The sequence below is a fragment of the Monodelphis domestica genome, chromosome 2 (assembly GCF_027887165.1).
Source record: "Monodelphis domestica isolate mMonDom1 chromosome 2, mMonDom1.pri, whole genome shotgun sequence".
NCBI classification, from domain to species: Eukaryota; Metazoa; Chordata; class Mammalia; order Didelphimorphia; family Didelphidae; genus Monodelphis; species Monodelphis domestica.
In genome coordinates, this window is record NC_077228.1 from 66,251,154 (window position 1) to 66,264,915 (window position 13,762).

The 13,762-nt window shown below is 36.6% G+C and overlaps 1 protein-coding gene across 10 annotated transcripts in view; it reads left to right on the forward strand.

Moving 5' to 3' along the window:
• The window catches only part of LOC130457098 (protein PRRC2C-like), a 96,576-nt gene that overhangs the window by 45,656 nt on the left and 37,158 nt on the right, over positions 1 to 13,762 (forward strand). For all 10 annotated transcript variants that reach the window (XM_056815526.1, XM_056815534.1, XM_056815530.1 and 7 more), the window contains 6 exons: positions 2,145 to 2,234; positions 5,148 to 5,796; positions 7,467 to 7,633; positions 8,662 to 8,911; positions 9,751 to 9,964; positions 10,544 to 12,805. In XM_056815526.1, coding sequence (XP_056671504.1) covers positions 2,145 to 2,234; positions 5,148 to 5,796; positions 7,467 to 7,633; positions 8,662 to 8,911; positions 9,751 to 9,964; positions 10,544 to 12,805 — 3,632 coding nt within the window. The remainder of the gene's footprint in view (positions 1 to 2,144; positions 2,235 to 5,147; positions 5,797 to 7,466; positions 7,634 to 8,661; positions 8,912 to 9,750; positions 9,965 to 10,543; positions 12,806 to 13,762) is intronic.

Consider the following 13,762-nt stretch of genomic DNA (forward strand, 5'->3'; position numbering starts at 1 on the left):
TCTCAGTTTCGCAGCTTCCCTTGTAGCTCTTGTATGTCATGATTTCCCCTCAATGTATTAGATTATTGGACCTCCCTCCCCCCAACCCCCCGCCGCGCCCCCCCCCCCCCCAAACCCTTACCTTTTGTCTTACGATCAATAGTAAGTATTGGCTTGGAGGCAGAATAGTGGTAAAGGCTAGGCAGTTGAGAGTAAGTAGCTTGCCTAGGGTCACATATGAAGTGTTTCAGACCACTGTTGTACCCAGGTCCTTCCAACTCCAGGCCTGGCTCTGTCCACTGTACTACTGAGCTGCTTGTAGACTTAGATCTTAACTCCACCCTCTATCTACTTTTTTTAATCCTTTGAAATCCAGAATTGATTTTCTTTAGTTTACATGTCTTTAATGCAATTATCATTCACATACTTTTGGGGGTGGTCACTTATCAAAACTGATCTTTTGTTAAGTTATTCAATAGCTTCCTTGGTTCTCTAGGCCTGAATAATCAATCACTACTACTCTATATTTTTTCTTTGATGATGTATCTTGTCATCTGCTAACACTTGCCAGACCCCATCTCTTTAAGTATGTGTTAAATCCAAAATTCTCTGGAAACTGTATCTTAATTTATTAATATTTATTAAATAATAAAAAGGGATGGGGGTTTGGGGGGGGGTGAGGGAAGGCCTCTAGCCACATGTGGCTGGCTGTTCCCTTAAGAAGCCTCCAAGAGCCTGGCTGGGAGCCAGGCCTACACACTATTCCCTCTGGATTCCCTGAAAAAAAGCCCCCACTTCTCTTGAGATTCGGATTTATGTTCTTAGTGACATCCCAACCTTATTCTGAGCAAGAGGCAGGTCTTCTTGAAGCTAGGAAGTCAGGAAGGGCAGGAGACAAGGGTCTTCCTGACACTAGGATGCCTTTAGAATGGCTTCAGAGAGTCCATGCCTCCCACTATTTATCCTTTATACCATTATCTTCAGTAGTTTGGTCTTTAATTTAATTTTTCCCAAGGTTACATGATTCACGTTTTCCCCCTCCTGGAGTTGAAAAGCAATTCCACTGGGTTATATGTAACCTTTTTCCATATTATTCATTTTTGTAATGGAGTGACCTTTTAAAACCAAAACTCCAAATTATGTGCCCAAATAAACATTGGACAAATCATATGTTTTCTCCTGCATTTCTACTCTAGCTTTCTTTCTCCTAGCTATCCCTAGAATGGAATAGCATTCTTTCTCATAAGTCCCTCAGAATTGTCCTGGATCATTGCATTGCTTTTAGTAGCAAAGTCCATTACATTTGATCATCTCACAATATTTTAGTTACTGTGTACAATGTTCTCTTGGTTCTGCTTATTTCACTCCACATCAGTTCATGTTGGTCTTTCCAGTTTTTAAATCATCTGGTTCACTTTCCTTATAGCAAAATAGTATTCCATCACATACCACAATTTGTTCAGCCTTTCTTGAATTGAGGGACATCCCTTCATTTTCATTGTGTAGTTTGTTGACAGATAAACAAAAAACTGTTCTTAATTCAATTAGAGGATAGGAAGGTTTAATTTCAAGCTTAATACCAAACAACCTTTTTGAAATCTAACCTTAACCTTGAGATGCCAAAGAAAAAGAAATGAACCTGCTTTCTCCAAAATTGATCCCAAACCCTTTCTATTGGAAAAACTTCATTCCTATTATGTAGCTCTAAATGTTCAGTTTGCCACTTTCTGCTTTGTCATAGTCTTAGAACCTCAGGACATATTGGCTGCAGGACAGTCAACTTGACATATCTATGGGTAATGATCATTAATAACTCTTGCCTGGTTAGATCAATGGTCTAATATTTGCTAACTAGTCAAAAATACAAGTGTTAGATTTTATTGTAGTCTAGCTCCTGACTATGTAACTCAAGTAATGCGATTTACCCTAATCACTCATCAATACATACATTCTGATTATAGTAAGGATAAGGAAACTTACACTGCAAAATAAAATTTCATGACAAGCTCAGTTCTCACATTAAATTATTAGAAAGAAGTTTATGGAGGCCTTGTAGAGTGAGAGTCTTTTGAAGATTTAGTATTTTAATTTAGAATATTAAATGTATTTATTTGTCAGAATGACTGGACCTCATTTTGTAAACCGTTTCCTCCTTTATTAATTAGGAACGAGGACCTCCTCCGACACAGTCCTTAATGCATGAAAAGAACAGTACTGCTCACTTGCCACTTCAGCCAAAGACACTTACTCAGCAGGTATGATGCTACTAGTTACTAGTTAAAGTCTGAATTTTTGAGTGGAAAGATGTGCAAATTGTTTTTCTACTTTGGGAACCTAATAAAAATACTTGCAAAATTGGAACTTAAAATGATTTTTTTGGTTTTGTTGAACATGAAAATTTAGTGTATAGGACTCCTTTTTTGTATATTCAAAATTATGGGGTGGGGGTGGGGGTGGGGGTGTGTGTATGTAAATTCTTTAGGTCTTTGTATGCCTGTCCTTGTTTCTGTCTCCACAAGATAACCCCTTAGATGGACTCCCTTATTTCTACATATAAAATCTCATACTCTCATACTTCCAGGCTCTCATCATCCTTCCTTGGAAGATTGCAGTGGCATTCCCTTTAATTGGGATCCATCTGATATCTTGGCCTATTCTGGTCATTCCCTCCCTCCCCCAACAAATTGTTTTTTCTAAAGTATGGTCCTGACCAATTTCTCATGATCTCTAGGATCAAATATAAATCCCTCTGTTTGCCATTTAAAGTTCTCTTCCAAGCTTTGAGCCTTCTTACATATTACCTCACCTCCATATAAAATCTTGGGTCCTGCTATACTAGACTAGGTTATTTTGAGTTCCTCATACATAGTGCTCCTCCCATTCCTTTCTCCATGCCTTTGTTTTGTACTTCAGTATACAACCTAAGCACCACATATGGTAATAACCAAGTGGCTTTTCTGGATCCTCCAAACTACAAGTGCCTCCAAGACTGTCTTTTCCTGTACTCTGTATTTACATTCTATTTAACATGACCCTATTCTTTTACATTCAGCCTTTGTCCCATAGAGAGTTAAAAATAATTCAAGCTCTGTTCAGCTCACACATTTCATTGCAGGATTGAGCTAGAATAATCATGGCAGCTTTTTGAACACAGATGATTTGTACCAATATGAAAAAGATATGGTACCTAGCCATTCTTAGTAAATATGGCATTATTACTTGGTTGTGCAATGAATAATCAGAATATTATCTACATCCATATAGTTGAATATTAAGTACAAAATGAATTCTAGTTTAAACTATTTCTGATTTTTGGACTATTGCTTATTACCATAACAAAGTATCCTTAGGCATCATTGGAAAATGGTTTGTGATATTAAATATACACAAACTAGGTTTTTATACTACATAAAACCCTAAATATTTTGTAATTTAGGTAAGTCTTTTGCAAAGCCAATCAAAATTTTTCTTCTACCTTTACTTAGCCCTCTAGCTGATAAAATTTACATTCTTAAAGGTATATGAGATCATCCTGGCAGAGATTTTAGCTGGGATTTGTAATCACTTCATATTTTGAGTTTCATTACCTTGAAATAATTGGTGTCTTTTAAGTTTAGTGCAAACATTAAAATAGGAAAATAAATGCAAAGAATGCTCATATCTCATCATATCAGAAAATATATATTGAATACCCACTATAGAAGAAAGCAGGTTTAGTTGATCTGTTTCTTTGCTTTTCAAAAGCAAATTCACCACATTTAACTTCTTTTAAAGGCATTGTATAGCGTGCAAAAGTGGGAGTCAGAAAGAGAGGTCCTGCAATTTTGTATTTCCCTGCTCTTGAAAAGCCATTTAACTTATCTGGGTTTTATTTTTCTTCATATGAATCTTGCTTGTTGAGTGAAAAATTGTGATTCGCTGCCCCAGCCTTATATTTTGTTATAAGAATCAAATAATGGAATCTCTTTGTTGATAATCTTGTGGTGTTATGTTTACCTTTTCTATTAAAATGACATCTGCCTCATTTTGTTTTAATAAAACTTCTCAAGCAGAAATTCAGAAGTATTGAGCATATGCCTTGCTATTATGACACAAGTCATATAGTTTTTATATCCCCATCTCTTTTTCTAGAACTTCATATGTAAGCTTTCTCTCACCCCCTTATCTGTGCTTAACTTAAAAGCTCTTTAAAGGCATTTTACATTTTATGCTTATTCTCAGAGCTTTGAAATATATTTGTATGTTAATTTACTTGTCTTGTTGACCCCACACTAGAGTTTTCTCAAAATTCCTCTAGTGAAACTATGCTTAAACTTTTTTTTTGGTCATGGACATTTTTGTCAGTCTGATGTCTCTGTGAACCTCTCCCTCAGGATAATGTCTTTAGATGCATAAAATATATATAGTATTATAAAGATGCAGTATTGATATTCTGATTTATTTTCTGGTATATAGACTTGTTACGTTACAAGGCTATAGTATTAGATGGCATAATCACATTTTAAAATGTTATTCAATCAGTAAATATCTATTAAATGACATACATTGTATCAAACACTGGGTAAATAAAATCAAAAGTGAAATAACCCCTGCCCTCCAGGAGATTACAATATAAACAAGGGAGACTGCATGTGAATATGTAAGTACATACAAATTGATAGGCTCACTTTTGGGGGGAGGCAGAATTGGTAACTTTTCTATATAGAAGCTAATGTTTGAGCTGAACCATAAAGAAAACTGGGATTCTAAATGACATTTGGGGAGGATGGAGTTTATTCTGGGCATGGAGGACAATGATTACAAAGATATAGAGACTTACCTGGAAGTGGCAGATATAAAATACAATTACAGATCCACTTTGGCCAGATTGTAGTATACATAAAGGAGAGTAATATGTAATTAGGTTGGAGAGGTAGTTTGGGACCAGGTTATTGCACAAATACCTATCAAAAGAAAAGTAATAGAGAACCACTGAATCTTATTGAATGGGAAAGTGACCTGGAGAGCCCTATACTTTAAATTTTTTTTAAATTATTTTTATCTTGGGACCTAGTCTTATAACAATTAGCATGGTGTTATAATCTTTCTCTTTTAGACCTAGCATAGAATAATTGTTCTCTTTTGTGTGTGTTGTGACTAATTGGAATTTCTTTATCTTAATGTTTCAGCATCCGCCTCCTGATCGACAGGCAGGACCCGGAAGATCAGGTCCCTTCCCTCCTAAACAAGTTCCTGATGAAGATGAAGCTTGGAAGCAGAGGCGAAGACAACCATCAGAGCTTTCTGCAGCAGTTGAACGTGCTCGCAAGAGACGTGAAGAGGAAGAAAGAAGAATGGAAGAGCAGAGAAAGGCTGCATGTGCTGAAAAGCTGAAACAGTTAAATGAGAAATATGGCATTGTAGAAAAGCAGCCATCTCCTGAAGAAATTCGGGAACGGGAGAGGGAAAAGGAGCGGGAGCGGGAACGAGAGCGGGAAAAGGAGCGGGAACGAGAACGAGAGAGGGCAAGGGAGCGGGAAAGAGAGAGGGAAAAGGAACGGGAAAAGGAGAGAGAACTGGAGCGGGAGCGCGAAAAGGAAAGAGAACTGGAGCGGGAGAGAGAAAGAGAAAGAGAGCAGGAAAAAGAACGGGAAATTGAACGACAACGAGAAGCAGAAAAAGAATTGGAAAAAGAGAGAGAGAAGGAAAAAGAGCGCGAAAAAGAACTACAGAGGGAAAAAGAGAGAGAGAAAGAAGAAAAATTGGACCATGAAGAGCCCACAGTACAACCTGTGCTAGACAAACAAGAAAATGAAAGCTGTAATAAAGAAAAAATAGGTTTGTATGGCTTTTAATATAATTTTATTCTTGAACTTTTAGATAAATTTTTCTTAATTACTGTTTCTTCCTTGTTTTTTTCTGTGATTTTATTGCCTAAAGAAAGTAATTCTTTTAATGTAAATTCTCTCTTATGGAGAGATTAAATCCAGTGATCATTACACTACCAAGACAGTAGCTTGTCTTCATTACTGCTCTGTTTAGGGTTTCGAAGACTTAATTATGCCAAAGCAGAATTAGATTTTGTTTTGATTTGCCTTTTTTTTTTAACAAGTTGGAGGATTGGGTAGGGATACGTTCTTGTGAATTTTTATTTGATTTTATCTGAGACTTTCTCAAAAGACTACCACATACATCCTTTCTCATCTTAACCATCTCCATTTCCTCCTTTCAGTTGTTGGGCATTTTCCTAAGGAAAAAATTCATTAACAACAAATTAGAACGGTTGAGTGGATTTTCATGGAAATGCTGATTTTTATAAAACCTATAATTTAAGTTCTTCCATATTGCCTCGGAGTTATGGGGTCAATGTAATTGGATTTTTTAAAAAAACTTTTAATGGGAATTCTGGTTATCTTTTAGATGAAACAACTTGAGGTAATATCAAGAGTTGTTTTTTTAATTAAATAATAAAGATATGTTTGTGTAATAACTATTACAAAATGAAAGCCTATAGTGGGATGGACCAAGTATCTGGAAACTTGTGTATATTCAAGAAGCATTTTTTTTTCCAAGCCACATTTCACATCTCATTTTGATTTTCTCTTTGTTTATTCTCAATTAAACTTGATGATCTAGTCGTTCCCATTTGTTACTATGATCTAACAATATGACAACCACAGTTTGTGGCTTTGGCACATTTTTAAAAAGTGAACTTCTGGTCTAATTTTTAATTTTGCATTAGTATGTGATACTATTACATTAAAAATTTGCTGTTACTTAAATTCCCTTTTAATTTAACCCTATTTGACAACATATACTGTTCCATAATGGGTTAAACTTTTACTTTACTAAATTTTTGTCTTTGACTTTTGCACTTTCTTATGGTAAAAAAGATCTTTTCATTGTGGAGAAGAGCTCAGATCTTTTACCCATCAAGAATTTATTTATTCAGAGATAACTAGTTACATTGTTCTTTTGTGACTGCTTATACCCAATTTTCATTTTTTTTTAAAAGATAACTCAGATGCTAGAAATCCTTAGTCGTTAAAAATTTATTAACACTGGTCAAATGAAGTACAATAAATGATTCATTTTTTGGTTGTGTTAGAATCCATGGTACTAAAATTTTTTTTAATTGAGAATTGGGGTAGATAATGTTTTTGTAATATAGAAATTTGGGGGTGGGGTTACCCTTTTGAGCTGCACATTCCTGGAATTTGGGGGGCATCTACAGCTGAGAATAATTTTATAGGATTCCTTGATTCATTGGAACCTCCAGACTTTTTCTAGGCCAGATTTTCTACCTCCAATATTCATTAGAGCAGAAGTATATCGTCCCTTTGGAAACTTGAGACCATTTTAATTAGCATGTATACGATGATGTAAAAGGCAGCTAATAGCATCTCTGTTATGCTTTAAGATTTGCAAAGTGTAACAAATTCATTTGATCAAATGTCTGTAGAAATTCACAGAGATGGGTATGAAAAATAATTATTTTATTTTGTCAGAGGAACAGCCAGTTTTCACAAGACAAGACAGCAATCGTAGTGAAAAAGAACCACAGGTGACTCATGAAGTGGAACCAGATTCAGGCTCTCAGCCTCGACCTGCAGTTTCATCAGGCTATTCCAAACAGTTTCAAAAATCACTGCCACCACGGTTCCAAAGACAACAGGTAGGAAGATAAATTATATATTTAGTAAAAACTTACTGTGTGTACTGGTACAAAAACATCGGAGTAGAAAACACGATGGTAAAAAAAGATTTAAATCTCAAATTGTGTCCAAATGGCTTAGTTGGGAAGCTGTTTGGAGTAAGGGCTAGTCTTGAAGTCAGGAAGATCTGGATTCACTAAGACCATGGGCACTAGTCAGTTTAACTTCTTAGTACACTGCTCTCTTAAACCTCTACATTATCGATGAGTTGTCTATCTCCAGTAGCGTTTCCACAGTAGTAATATCCCAGATGAATAAATTCATATCTGTAAATGTGTATATGAATACATACTCTGTGTGTGTGTGTGTGACATATATTTATCTTGCAGAAAGAGGTCAAGTAGATTATACTTGATCCATCCATACTCAGTTCTAAAAGTAAGATACAGTACTCTCTTAATTGAAGATTTGAATTTGATATCTGGGACTTTGTCCTGCCCCTTTATATAAATTTTATTCCTTATTCAGCATATGTTGTTCCGTCTTTCATAACCTCCCCGACACACACACCTTTCTGTATACTTACTCTTTACATATCCACAAGTCCCCATAGACTCCTCAGTCAATTGATGTTTACCTCTTTTCTGTCTGTAAACATTTCATCTCTAGATTCAAGGAATTTTCTCTCTCCTCCATATCTGAGATGCTCTGTCTCCTCATCTCTCCTTTTCCTGTCTTTAAGTCCCAGCTAAATTCTTGCCATCTACAGGAAGCTTTTCCCAATCCCTCTTGATTCTAGTACCTTCCTTCTATAATATCTTGCCTTCCCCATTAAGTTAGCCTGGCACATATGAGATACTTGATAAACATTTATGGACTTAGTTAGCTTTAACATTCTGTAAAGTGTTAAAAATTAAGTTTTGTATATTCCAATAAATCTTATTAGCCTTATTTGGCCCCATGATTCTTAATTTTTTTAAATACATAATTAAAATTTTAAGACTGACTCATTCCAACTCATTGTGCTGATTTTGCAATGCTTTTTTAGGAACAAATGAAGCAACAGCAGTGGCAGCAGCAACAACAACAAGGTGTCCTTCCACAGTCTGCTCCTTCTCAGCCTTCCAGTGGTGCTGTCCCACCTCCTCCCCATAGAACTCTTTACCAGCCCATGCAGCCTCACCCTCAGCATTTAGCTTCCATGGGCTTTGATCCACGCTGGCTTATGGTACAGTCTTATATGGATCCCCGAATGATGTCTGGAAGACCTGCTATGGATATTCCACCTATACATCCAGGCATGTTGAAGTTATCATTGTCATAAACTTATGTTCAAGTTGATTTTCTCCCAAATAGGATCTTTTTTAACTCTTCAAGAACTGCTTTGTTTTCTGTTCCTTGATTGACTTTCACCTGAAACTAAAGAGAAGAGTACAGAATGGAGTGGGATCTTGCTTCATTTTAGTTTAATTACAAACTATTAAATACTAACACTACCTTACCTTGTAGTTTTTCCCTTTATTGGGGATTTTAGGGAGCAAAGAAGAGCCTGAAAATCTGCAAGTGATACTTTATAATTAGAAGTAGTCTTTTTGATGTTGCTGTTTCAAACTTATAGAAATCTTTCCCATTTGTAGTCCTATTAATAAGGTGACTATCAATTGGGTAGTTTAAATATTTAATATTAAATGTTTCCTATTTAAAGGGAAGAGAATAATCATTAAGTACCTACTGTGTGCTGGATATAATGCTCATTTGATATTCAAAATAACCCAGGGAGGTAGGTGCTATTATAATTCCTATTTTATAGTTGAGATAACTGAGGAAGCCAGAAGTTAAGTGACTTTGCCCCTCCTATATTTATAAATACCTTCAGGATAGAAAGGATGACATAAATATTTATATTGCCATTTATATTGCCTTCAGCACTTAGCACGGTGCTTTTTTGCATTTTCATGGGGAGGGAGGGATTTTTTTTTTACTTAATATATTTCTGTCCTTTTTTCTTTTAAAATGTTACTAATTATAAAAATAATTTACACTTATCCCAGATATAAAATAAACTTATATACTATCTACTTGTGATTATTATTTAGTTTTGTTTTTCATTTCATTTGTTTCTGAACTCTTATGATAGGAATGATGCCTCCTAAGCCCTTAATGAGAAGAGACCAGATAGAAAGTTCTACAGCTAGTTCTGAATCATTTGAACATATTGCTCGATCAGCAAGAGATCATGCCGTTTCCCTCACTGAACCTCGTATGATGTGGGGATCAGAACCCTATCCCCAAGTAGAACCTCAGCAAGCAAGTTCTCCCCCTAAGTTGGCTGAAGAACCCAAGGACTTAAGGTAATCATGAATGTTACTCAATTATTAAAAATCAAAGCATAAAATATAGTCTGTTTTCTCTATATGTTTATTGGTATACATTTCACAGCTCTACCAGTGATTTTTTTAGGTACTGTGCTTCAATCACACTAGACTCACAGCATCCTTTCTGATCTCTGTCATTTTGTTCTCTCATTGAAGTGATTTTTAAATAACATCTATATTTACTTATTTCAAATGATTGTCAGAAAGTTAAATGAAATGAAAAGTTGCCATGTTTCATTTCTATGTCACTTAGTATAAAGAAGTGCTCACACAGTTTTCCTCTAGTAGTAATTAGTGATACATCTTTTTCATTTATTTTAATCAGATGGAAATTATGAAGAAAAATGTCAATTTTGGAATTCTTCCATGCAAGATGCTAATTTCTGTAATTTTAAAATAATTTATAACTAGCTGCTTATAATTTATATTTCTTTAACTAGGATTAGAAATCTTGTCTTTGGATGATGGGTTATAATTCTTTGCAATTAGTGGCATTGAAGAGAAATCTAATTTAAGAAATACCTTTTCAATAATTTTTACTTCTTTTCATCATAGGCCTGAAGCCCCATTGGAACAAGAACTAATGCCTTCCTACACAGTTGAACATAGTCAGTTGGATACTCATCCCAAGGCAGACTTTTTCAGAGATGCTGGTGAGACAGAGGTACAAAAGTTCCCAAACAAGTCTTTGGAAGATACAAGACCTCCTCCCACTGACACAAATAGCCAAACAGCTTGTTTTGAAGTAGGTGATCAGAATGTTGTTCCCACGCCTCAAGATGATCAGAGTCCAGTTGGAGATGGTCAGTCTGCCAGGAAACGAAGTGTGTCCCATGGATCCAGCCATTCTCAAAAATCAGAGGAGCCAAGGAATGAGGTGCCTGCAAACATTCCCAAAGTAAATAACAGGTGCATTGATACAAAAGAACCTCCAGAACGGCTTGAAGATAAGCCAAAAAAGGAAGGTTTTATAAGGCCTTCTGAAGGACCAAAACTCGAAAAGTTATACAAATCTAAGTCAGAAACGAGATGGGGCCCAAGGCCTAGCTCTAGTAGAAGGGACGAAGGTGGTGACAGGCCAGTGAGAAGATCAGGTCCCATTAAAAAACCAATACTCCGAGACATGAAAGAAGAGCGGGAACAGAGAAAGGAGAAAGAGGGTGAAAAGGTAGAAAAACCAACTGAGAAAGTTGTAAAACCTGAAAAACCTGAAAAGAAGGATCCTCCTCCACCTCCTGCAGCTCAGGTTCAGCCCCAACCACTTCCACCATCTCACCCACCAGAGCCAGAAAAGCCTCCTTCTGAGACTTCATCTTTGGCTAAAAAGCCATCTCAAGATAATGTGAAGTCACCAGAAACTATAGATAGTGTTCATATAGAACCTGCCATTAAAACATCAAATCAGCAGACTGCTCCCCTTCATGTAACCAAGGAAGAAAAACAACCCGAAAGAGTTATTGGTAAAGAACAGGGAATAGTAGAAAGACCACGAATAGATACACGGCCAGTTAAAAAAGAACCAATATTGCCCCCACGAACGTATTGGAAGGAGGCTAGAGAGAGAGATTGGTTCCCAGATCAAGGCTATAGAGGGCGAGGGCGAGGGGAATATTACTCTAGGGGTCGAAGCTATAGAGGTTCCTATGGTGGACGTGGTCGAGGGGGCCGAGGACACAATAGAGATTATCCTCATTACAGAGAAACAAAACCAAGAACAGAGCATGTACCATCGGGATCTCTGAGGCAACGAGAAGAAAGTGAAACTCGAAGTGAGAGCTCTGATTTTGAAATTGTGCCTAAACGTCGAAGGCAGCGGGGTTCAGAAACTGACTCTGATAGTGAAGTTCACGAAAGTGCAAGTGACACTCTTCCATCAGACAAAGATAGTTTAAGCAAAGGCAAGCATCCAAAAAGAGAGGAACGACCTGAAAACAAAAAACCTCTGAAGCCTCTGCTTTCTTTCAAACCTGAAAATAATGTCCGAGTAGATAACAACAGACCACTGGAAAAATTATATGTAAGGGATGATGAGAATAAGACTAAACCTGGTTTCCTTCCTAAAGGAGAACCTACTAGAAGAGGCAGGGGTGGAATGTTCAGACGTGGTGGAAGGGATCCTGGAGGCCGTCCACCACGTCCTTCCACGTTACGAAGGCCAACATACCGTGACAATCAGTGGAATCCAAGGCAAGCAGAACCTCCCAAACCAGATGATGGGGAGCCACTGAGAAGACACGATCAATTTATACCTATACCAGCAGATAAAAGACCCCCAAAATTTGAGCGGAAATTTGATCCAACCAGAGAGAGACCTCGAAGACAAAGACCTGCACGACCACCACGGCAGGATAAGCCTCCACGATTTAGACGACTAAAGGAAAGAGAGGCTGCTTCAAAAATCAATGCTGTGGCAACTACTTCTGCCACAAATGGCACAATTAATAATGTGGTTCAGGAACCAGTCAGTGCTTCTGGGGATATTTCTGGGAATAAGACACCAGATTTATCCAATCAGAACTCTTCAGATCAAGCAAATGAAGAATGGGAGACAGCTTCTGAGAGTAGTGATTTCAATGAAAGACGTGAGAGGGATGAGAAGAAAACAGCTGATTTGAGTGCACAGGCCACTGCAAAGGTCGGAGAGAATGCATTGCCTCCAAAAAGAGAAATAGCAAAACGGAGCTTTTCCAGCCAGCGACCTGGAATAGATCGCCAGAATAGGCGAGGCAACAGTGGTCCACCCAAATCAGGAAGGAATTTCTCTGGTCCTAGGAATGAAAGAAGAAGTGGTCCTTCATCAAAAAGTGGGAAAAGAGGGTGAGTAAGAATGTGTTGATTTTCCTATAGAAGCAATAAGATTGGGGGGAACCAGTGACAAAATATTTCATAAAGTATTTATGAATTATGCTTGTCACACTTGTTAGTTGCTTTGGGGGCCACAAAAATGATGCCTACCTTTGAGGGAGAGGGAAATGAGATTAATTCATGAAAAAGTGGTGAATAACAAGTTTGTTTATATCTAATTTCAATGCTATGAAAATTCAGGGAAGAGGGATCAGTGAGACCTCAAGTAGTTGGGGAATGGTACATATGAAAATAACATTTTCATTCAATTAACCAATCCTGAATGATCATTATTCAAGATAATATGCTAGTAAAGGACTCCTGACTTTTGTAGCTCTGTATAATAGTCTTTTGCACCTACAGTGATATCCTATGCAGATATTGAACTTGAGAAAATAAAGTATGAAGAGCAGTGGTTAACATCTGGATGTCTTTAAAAATTGCTATGCACACATACAGCCTTTATACCTCTTGAGTGATACAAAGTTTTGGAACTTAAGATAATTAAGCCTCTCGGTTGCTTTACATTTTAGATATTTTATCCATCTAGTTATTTCAAGCTTCAGAAATCTCTATTTGAAAATTTTTTCTTTTCAATAGTGTATTTAATGACATTAGTAAACCTTAATATCCTGATCCATTAGCTTATTACCACACTTAGCCTGTTTTGTTTGTTCAGGTTAATTTTTTAAGACAAGACATGGGATAATTTTAATTGTATTTCTCAGACTACATTATTTTCATTGTGCTGAGGGTATTTTATTCAACATGTTAGATGAGATAATTTTATTTAACTTTTGTTTATCTTTATTGAGCTTTATAAAGTATATATCACTACTGTTATATTTATCTTATCCTGCAAGCATATTGGAAAAATAACAGGCAAATTTTTAAGTGGGTTCTGTCTGACTGGTCTTTAATTTACTTTTT